Source organism: Macrobrachium rosenbergii, chromosome 13 (genome assembly GCF_040412425.1).
Source record: "Macrobrachium rosenbergii isolate ZJJX-2024 chromosome 13, ASM4041242v1, whole genome shotgun sequence".
Lineage (NCBI taxonomy): Eukaryota > Metazoa > Arthropoda > Malacostraca > Decapoda > Palaemonidae > Macrobrachium > Macrobrachium rosenbergii.
The window spans coordinates 60,479,304-60,489,310 of NC_089753.1; the positions used below are offsets into that span (position 1 = coordinate 60,479,304).

General features: G+C 40.3%; 1 protein-coding gene across 1 annotated transcript; it reads right to left on the reverse strand.

Annotated features, from left to right (window-relative positions):
• Nucleotides 1-2,042: 2,042 nt before the first annotated feature.
• Nucleotides 2,043-3,050, reverse strand: LOC136844828 (uncharacterized). The gene has a single exon (XM_067114064.1). It carries the CDS (start codon nucleotides 3,048-3,050, stop codon nucleotides 2,043-2,045), a length of 1,008 nt encoding a protein of 335 aa, XP_066970165.1.
• Between the last annotated feature and the right edge of the window lie 6,957 nt (nucleotides 3,051-10,007).

The following is a 10,007-nucleotide window of genomic DNA, read 5'->3' on the forward strand; positions in this document are numbered from 1 at the left end:
AACACAACATAGTATCGTGTCACATTTCATGAAAATCCTAGCCTTTAACTAATAACACTAGCTTCTGAATAGGACGGACAATAACTGATGAAAGTGTCTTAATCTTGGCACTGGGATTGTTCCTTTGTCATCAGGGTGTACTTCTATTACTCTTCCCATTGGCCATCGATTCCTTGGTTCAATGTCACTCTTTACCAAGACCACATCACCAACAATTAAATTTCTTCTTGGTTCATTCCACTTTTTTCTCGTCTGTAAAGTACTCAAATATTCCTTTCTAAATCTTGACCAAAACAGGTTGGTCAGATATTGAACACATCTCCACCTTCTCCTCATGTAAACATCATCCTTTGAAACAAACCAGGAGGAGGGACTACATAAGATTTTGGAATCAACAAATGGTTTAGAGTTAGTGGCTCAAGGTCATCGACACTATCACTTACCGTGGATAACGGTCTTGAATTTATGATACTCTCGACCTCACAAAGCAGAGTCCGTAGACTTTCATCGTTTAGCCTTTCGCCAAATTCCTTCAGCAGTGCAGACAACACTTTTCTAACTGTTCTGATTTGGCGCTCCCAACAACCACCCATGTGGCTTGCTGCAGGTGGATTAAATTTCCATTCAATATGATGATGCAACAAATACGTCTCAATCTTCTTTTCCTCCATCTCGCGAGAGCTGCCTTAAGTTCTTTCTCAGCCCCATGGAAGTTGGTTCCATTATCACATCTGATAACCTTGGGATGACCTCTTGAGAAACAAATCTTCGCAAAGCATTTATGAAGGAATCAGATTGTAAGGTGTTTGCTGTTTCAATATGAACTGACCTACTAACCAAGCAGGTAAATATGACACCATACCTCTTTAACTCTTTTCTTCCTTCTTTGATGTAATAGGGTCCAAAGAAGTCAATGCCAACATTACTGAATGGTGGCGAAGGTTCCAATCGGTCTGCTGGAAGATCATCCATCTTTTGACTCAAAGCTGGTTCTTTTAACTTCCTGCAAGTAACACAATGAAATAAAACACTTCTGACAGTTGCATTAGTGGTTATCCAATACTTCTGCCGAAGATTTGAAAGAACATGGTTTCTACCAGAATGAGCTAATAATTCATGCTCGTGTTGTATCAACAATGTAGTCACATGATGCTTCTTTGGTAATAGTATGGGATGTCTGGCAGACTGTGGAATGTCAGATTTTCTTATCCTACCTCCAACCTTCAATAAGCCATCTTCAGAATCAAGAAAGGATCAAGCTTATATATAGGGCTACTCTTGCTAACTGACAATTCCCCTTGATAAAGCCTTCACTTCATCACCAAACGCCTTCTGTTGAACATACATTATGATTGCCCTTTCAGCATCAGTGGTTGCATAACCTTTCCTTTTACCTCTAAGGATTGACTTCAATTGTTGAAATATAGAAACTGCCTTTTGTAACCTCGACCATGAAGAGTAATATTCAATCAATCTTGTAAACCCATGACATTCTTCAGAAGTTGTGACTGCAGACACATGTTCACTCTCACCATCATCACAATCTGCATACACATACTCCTGGGAAAACAAACAATCAGATGCAATGAATGATGGACCATGAAACCATTCGTCATACTGCAATAACTGATGTACACTAATACCTCTTGATGCTACATCAGCAGGGTTCTCATTGGAGCTTACATATCTCCATTGCTCAGGTTGAGAGTAGTCCCTTATAACCCTGACTCTGTTGGCCACAAAAACAGGGAACCTTTTTGTGTTGCTATGAATATAGTGAAGGACTGTTGTTGAATCTGTATAGTACACAACACTGTCAACAGTAAACTCCAACTCCTTCAGGATGTGTTGAGCAACCTTGACAGACACAGTTGCAGCTGTAGGTTCTAACCTAGGTATAGTTACCACCCTTTTTGGAGATACTCTTGATTTTCCCATGACAAGGCTTGACTGAACTTGGTTTCCATCATGAAGAACAAGATATGCTGCAACACCATAACCAACTGTACTTGCATCACTGAATAATACAAGACTTGAACTTGTTACATTACAAAACCACTTGGTTTAAAGCATCTTGGTATTGAAAGCTGCTCCAGTAAATGAAGGCCTTGTATCCAATGTTGCCACCTTTCAGCTAGGTCATCCGGAATCCTTTCATCCCAGTCCAGACTCTCAACTTGACATAATTCTTGCAGTACTTTCTTGGCTGGTAAGATGATTGGAGAGAGTAACCTAAGGGGATCATATAATGATGAAATAGTTGATAACAACCCTCTTCTGGTGAGTGGATTTTCCTTGAGCGCAATTGAAAACTTGAATGAGTCTTCTTTAAGGTCCCATAACATTCCTAAGGCTCTTGTCATTAGATTCTCCATGTCAAGATCAAACTTGTCACTTTCAATCGAACAATCTTCAGTAGGCAAAGCTTTAAGGATGTCAATTGAATTGCTAACAAATTTAGTTAACCTAAATCCTCCTTCACCTGTTGCAGATATCAAATCCTTCACTAACTTAACTGGTGTAGGAACATCAGCACATGACTTCAAACAGTCGTCAACATAGAAATTATGCCTAATAGTATTACCAACAGTTGAGTCATACTTCTCACCTGCTTTGTCTCCCGTGGCCTTCAGTGCAGTATTTGCAATACTTGGTGAGAAGATTGCTCTGAAAATGTGAACAGCCATTCGGAATTCTTCAAGAGGTCGATTGATGTCCCCATTAGGCCACCACAAGAATCTAACATAGTCGTGATGCTCAGGTGGAATCTTTATTTGAAAGAACATACCTTCAATATCTCCAATGAATGCATAAACCTCTTGCCGGAATCTAATGAGTACTCCCGTCAATGACTTGGTGAGGTTAGGACCCTGTAGCAGAACATCATTTAATGACAAACCTCCAAACTTTGCACTACAGTCAAAAACAACCCTAATTTTCTTTTTCTTGGGATGAAAAACTGCGTGATGTGGAAGATACCAGACAGGAGACTTGTTGACCTCACCTTCTGGGACCTTGTAAGCATAACCTTTGTCAAACAACTTATCCATGAATGCTGTATACTGCTGTCTGTAATCTTCACTACTCTTCATCTTTCTCCTTTGCCACTCCCGCTCTGCTGACTGCCTGCTTCTTATTGTTAGGAAGACTCACATTGGGATCTCTGAAAGGCATGGGTAACTGGAAATGACCATCTTTAAATTCAATGGTATCCTGGCACCTTTTCAAAATCTTCTGTCCTCAAAAGACAAGCCACGCTCTTCAGGAACTGAACCAAGATCCTTTTCTGAAAAATCCAACTCAAAGAACTTCCTAACACTTTCAACAGTAATACAGTCGGTAACATGTTGAACATTAGATACAAGTAACCTGTGACATGAAACCCATTTGAACTAACCTTAACATGTACAGGCCCATTAACTGTCCACCCATGCAAATATCTCACTGCAAAAGGGCCATAACCTGAAGTGGGTATAACCTCTAAAGGTTGCAAAGCAGTTGGACAATTACTACCTATCAATATTCCTATGTCTAGCTCTGGTTGATATAATGGAATCTTATCAATAACACTTGATAAATGAGGCCAATCCTTTAACATTTCATACCTTGGAATTTGATCATGATTAACAGGGATATCTCTTTGAGTGAATACCTTTGGCAATACAACATCATTATTACCATGTATATCAGTGACAACAAGATCATTTACAATAAAAGTTTTGACTGTATCAGTCCCATGCATTGTTTGCAACTTGACAGCTGTTTCAATACCTTTACAGTTTAATTGATCCTTGATATTATCTTTAATGAAACAACCTGTACTGCCTGTATCATAAAAGGCATAAGTTTTACTACATTATCACTACCCTTTACATGTAATTGCACAGGCAAAATCGATTGCAATACTGTATCAGAAATTGTACATGCAGAAGACTTCACACTACCTTGACCTTGAGTATTACCTTGACCTGGAGTGCGACCTTCACCTTGAGTACCTTCTTGACCTTGAACACAATTTTGACCTTGAGTGCAATCTTGACCTTTACTGTGAACAAGCTTGTGAAGTAATTGCATTATTACTGTCAAACATCCTAAAGTTCTCAATATGCAAAGTGGTAGGATGCCTTTTATTACATGTCTTGCACTGCCGTCGATTGAAACACTTTTTCAAAATATGGTTATTGCCAAAACAACTGAAACAAAGACGATTGTCTCTCACAAACTTTCGTCTTTCATCCACACTCTTGTGCAGGAATTGAAAGCAGTCCTCAATATCATGATGACCACTACAGAGTTGGCATTTCCTGGTACACTGGTTTGCAGAATTTGATGGTTGCACTGTAACTGCCAATGATTTTTGCTTGTTCTGACTTGAGCCGTGATGTGCCTTTGCCTTTGTAAAAGAGACACTTTACCCAAAGCTTCCCTGCTAAATACAGGATCCATTGCTGCCTCTGCTGCATTCTGAACAAATTCCACTAATGTGGTGAAACACACACAAACACCTTGCTTCCTGAGCTTTATCACATGATCCAACCACTTATTTTGAATATACACGGGCAGCTTTGAAATCACCCTCTGAAGGTTTGGAGAGTCATTTCAAACCTGCATATTTGACAATGACTGCATGGTATGATTACACTTCAAGATACAAAGCATATTCATGCAGTGATTCGCTGCTATCACCTCTCACTTGTGGCCACTTGCTCAACTTATCTATGTATGCCATGGAAACCTTGTATGGTTCTCCATACACTTTATCCAAAGCCCTTTTGCTTCAATGTATCCCTCAGAAGCATCCATAAACATGCACCCAGCTATGAGTGACTTAGGCTTTCCTTCTAAATGCTGATTTAAGAAGTACAGCCTGTTGGAGTCCGATGTGGTGTGTGGCACGATGCGGTCATTAAATGCCAGCATAAATGATGCATATTCAAGAAGATCACCACAAAACTTGGTCACCTCAGCATGAGGCAGAATCATAGCCGCTGTTAACTGTTGCTGACTTCGATAGAATGACTCTGGGGCAGGTGTCATGGGTAATGAAGGCACTGTGACACTGGGTGCATGATGCACATTGTGAATAGGAACAAATACTGGTGTTTCAGGATCCAAAACTTTGTCCACTGATGAAATAATTTCCTCTTGGAACACCTTTTCCCTTGCTCTTGCAGCTTCAATTTCACCATCCAACTTTAACAAGTCTTCCTTGGCTTGTAATTCTGCCTGTTGTTGGGCTATTTTTGCCCGTTTCTCAAGCAATGTCCTCTGTGCAAGCAAACCAGCCAACTTTGCCTTCTCTTTTAAGTGAGCAGATTTCACACTTGATGCTGTGCTTCTAACTGATCTCCTGGATAGTGTGACTTGCTCCGTATTGAAGATCCATCTATTGAATCTTGTAAACTCGCCTCTATTGTAGTTATCCATTGATACGCCTGGTTTCTGAATCCTATGACCGATAATTCTTTATCTTCAAACCTTTTGATTTCTGGCTGGTGTTCACTGACTGGTAATTGAGAGAGGTAATCACTGTGGCAGTCCTTGTACTTATTAAATCTATCCTCAAACTCTTCCATACCTGTCTTTACTAAATGGAGGTTGTCAGGCTTCTCCATACACTGGCTGACTTCATTCAGTTTCTTTGTGAGGGCAGAGAGAGCCGCAGTCTGGTTGTTCTTGAGGGTGCGTAACTTCTCCTTGTCATCCTGGTCCGTATTCATGTTAATGTCATAGATGAATTAACTCTTGTAATGGACAACACAAAATCAGAAACTCGACTTCCCCTTTATTCCCTTTAACAGTAGTGGTAGTGGTAGTAACAGTAGTAGTAGAAGTAGGTTCATTCCTGAAAGGAATTATTGCACTTCTTAAAATACATTGTCAAATAATAATGCATATTATTCAGTAAATAACAGTGACATAATATACCTTGATACATCTCACAAAGTTAAATACACCTTTATAATTGGACAATTTCATTACCACATTAAACTTCCTTTGATTATATCTATTTACTATAATTATGGAATAAAACAAATATTGAATGTCTTAAAATAAACAAATTTAAGTCTTTAACACCTTAATGAATGATAAGACAGAGCAAATATATATAAGAGTTCATCAAAACTTACATCTGTGTGCCCAATAATATCCTTTAAATTACGATATATGTACAACTGTACTCTTGAAGACCTTGCTTAGACTACCAAAAGAAACTTTAGAATCTTAAGAACTGAGACAAGATTACGTAATTTGTTTACACTTCTTAAATTTTAAACTACCACTTAAAATTAACGACATGGTTTTACTGACTAAATATATTTGTATTTCTGCATTAACAGGTCCTTTGGGCATCTTGGCTGCAGTGGACGACGAAGATGGAGGCGCTGATGGAGAGAGCAACAGGATGCTGGCCGGAGAAGCACTGACCAGGAAGCGAGCTGCCTGTCCCTTTATCCCAGGTCAAAGCATTGTCACATCTCCGCGGTTGCGGGGGATGCGGCAGCGTTGCGCGTCTACTCCCACGCCATTCTGACAGCCACGCGGTGCCCCTGGGGCAGTGTGGGCTCCCAGGTTAGGCGTGGCAGCTGCGTGGTCAACCGCGGCTGGTGCCACGCTGTGCGGGTCGGGCCACGCTACCTGACAGCTGACCTGGCCACCCACACAGGGTTTGAGCAGGTCGAGGTTCAGAGCCCCCGCGCACGGCCGGGTGGTCCATAATGGTCGCACCGTATGCTGCCGCACTTACACAGTACTTACGGTACATTTACGTTGTATTTGCGTTGTGTTTACGTACTTTCTGGCTCCGCCCCGTTCGTGGCCGTGTGTGGGCATGCGTGCCTTGATACGTGAATGTGTGAACATAGCATTAGCTTACTTTTCTGCGACCTTTGTACTGGTGAGTCTTTTGTCCCTTCAGGTCAGAACCTGGGCAGGAGGAATTTGAAAACAGCCGCAACCCGGGACAACCCGCATCTACAGGCTGTGAGCTGAGACCTCATCGAGGCAAGACGCTTCTTGGCCGGTCCACCATCCGCCTTTCTCTCTGTCCCTCTCCTAACATAAGGGAGAAAAGTGTTATTCCAAACAGACCAAGGAAACTAATACATCTGATCATTGTATTATTGTCCCCCAGAGGTAAGTCTGATTGTGACAATTGCTCCCAGTTCTCTTTCCCTTCGACTGAAACTCTCATTTTCCCTTGTTCAAAGTTTCCTCTCTTAAACAGTCACTGACTAAGAAAGCCTAGTAAAACATATCCCATTTATGAAGTTATCTATCAAGTATAATTATTGTTGTCTAGTGAAGTCACAGTCTATCCTCCATGGTGTTAAATGTATTATTTTTGATCTCAGAATCATCCCCTTGTGATTAGTAATGACAATTGAGAGTTTCTGTAATACAAGATTGTTATCAGGATACTTCTTTTCCAGAATTCCATATGCCTTGTGCCTGCGCAACATCCTCTTTCTGCGAGAAGAACCTGCATCATTAGCATCAAGAAGCCTAGATTCGACAGTGGCGATATCTTGCCACGATCACTGTAATTAATTAATTAACTTATGCTAGCTATCCCGCTGAAATATAATTAACTTGGAAAATTAAATATGAACCAATTCAAAGATAAAAGTCAGATTATATTAATTTCATGCGATATTCTCTGAAGAAAAGAAGGATACAGGCCAAGGTAAGTAATATTAACATCATATTATATGAAGAAGATAGAGTAGGTAGGAAAATGTGCAGTAAGTGACCGCGTTTACAATTTACGAATAGGAAGGAAAAAAAAGATACTAGGTCAGACCAGCATTCCAGTTAAGGTCGCATTGAGTTACCAAATCAGAATTAATATTTTGCTATTTGCCAGCCAATGAGTAGCGCATGATATTAAATTTTTGAACTAGTTGGCTATTGCATGACTAATAGCGAGTGGGGGGAGCATGTGCCTAGCGCTTCTCTCGTAAGGTAGAACAGACAGTTTTATATAAGTCCTTAGGTTATTATCATAAAGCATTAAGTGGAAACCCTAGAGAGAAGGCCACCGATCGAGTGTCATGAAGAGAATTACTTTCCCTCGTGAGAAATCCTATTAAATTTCCTTTCCATTCATCTCGTGAATAACTGTATTAGTGTTTAATTTCATAATTTGCCTTTTACATTAACGTAAATCAGGCCAGTAAGAACGTCACGCGCCCATTCCTTTGTATCATGAAGGGCCCCGCAGTGAGCATGGTGGCCAAGGGTAGGATTTAATTACGGCGCCAAGAAAGGAAAAAGAGAGAAAATCATGACAAATTCGTTTTCCGTCTTTATAACATAAAGTAACTCGCATTTGTGGTATTTTAAGTTAAAACTTGCATTCCCACATTAGCCTCATTCTTTTGGTAAGAGGAATTCGAGTGTTTTGTTCTTTTGTATTATAATAACATAGTGAAAGGTGGGGGATTTGTATTCCTCCGCCTATAGAAATCTGAATCACTTGACCGATCTAGAAAAATGTGACTCATGGGCATCATTTGACCAAACTTAGATGATAGGATAGGTTTCAATCCCGTACCCCGTTCCCCTTCCCCTTCCCCCATCCCCCTTCGCCCCTTTGTTTGTAACTTACGTGGTAAATAAACTACAGGTTTATCACACATCATTTCATGTAGTTGAGACCATACAAATAGATTACTGAAAGTGCTTTTCAGTCACCACTGTAATACCTGGATAAAAGGGACACACAGCACAGTAATATCTGGATAAAAAGGATAGCCACCACATTAATATCTGGATAAAAGGGACAGTAAACACATTAATACCTGGATAAAAGTGACAGGCAATGCAGTAATACTTGGTTAAACGTGATAGAGAGCGCAGTAATACCTGGATAAGAAGGACAGTCGCCCCAGTGATACCTGGATAAAAGGGATAGACAGTGCAGTAATACCTGGATAAAAGGGACAGTCACCATAGTAATACCTGGATAAAGGCGATAGACAGCACAGTAATTTCTGGATAAAAGGGATAGTTGTCACAGTAATATCTTGATAAAAGGGACAGTCACTACAGTAATACCTGGATAAAAGGTACGTACAGCACAGTAATTTCTGGATAAAAGGGATAGTTGTGACAGTAATATCTTGATAAAAGCGACAGTCCATACAGTAATACCTGGATAAAAGGCAGAAATGCCACAGTAATACTTGGTTAAAGGTGACAGACAGCACAGTAATACCTGGATAAAGGGGACAGACGACATAGTAACGACTGGATTAAAGGGACAGTCGACACAGTACTACCTGGAGAAAGGGAACAGACAGTACATAAATAACTGCATGAAAGGGACAGTCACACAGTAATACCTGGACAAGAGGGACACAGCTCAGCAATACCTGGATAAAAGGGACAGACAGCACAGTAATACCTGGCTAAATTGTTTTCATTTTTGTAATACCTGGTTAAAGGGTACAGACAGTATATTAATACCTGGATAAAAGGGAAAGTCACCACAGTAATACCTGGATAAAAGGGACAGACAGCAAAGTAATACCTGATTAAAGGTGACAGACAGTACAGTAATATTTAGTTAAAAGTCTCAGACAGTACAGTAATACTTGAATAAAAGGGACTATCACCACAGTAATGTCTAGATAAAAGGGACAGTCACACAGTAATACCTGGATAACAGGGACAGTCACCGCAGTAATACTTGGATAGAAGGGACAGACAGTACAGTAATTCCTGGTGAAAGGTGACAGACAGCACAGTAATGCCTGGTTAAAGGTCTCAGACAGTACATTAATACCTGGATAAAAGGGACAGTCACACAGTAACGCCTATATAAAAGGGACAGTCACCTTAGTAATCTTCTTTGTTTAACATGCTTTTTCCCATTTGTATGGGGTAATAACGATGCCTTCTTTTTGAAGGACTTTGATTTGGCTTTGGGGTAGACTTTGTAGTCTCGATCAGCTGCCCTGCCTGTCATTGCTTAGACCACAGTAGCATATGTACATGCATTG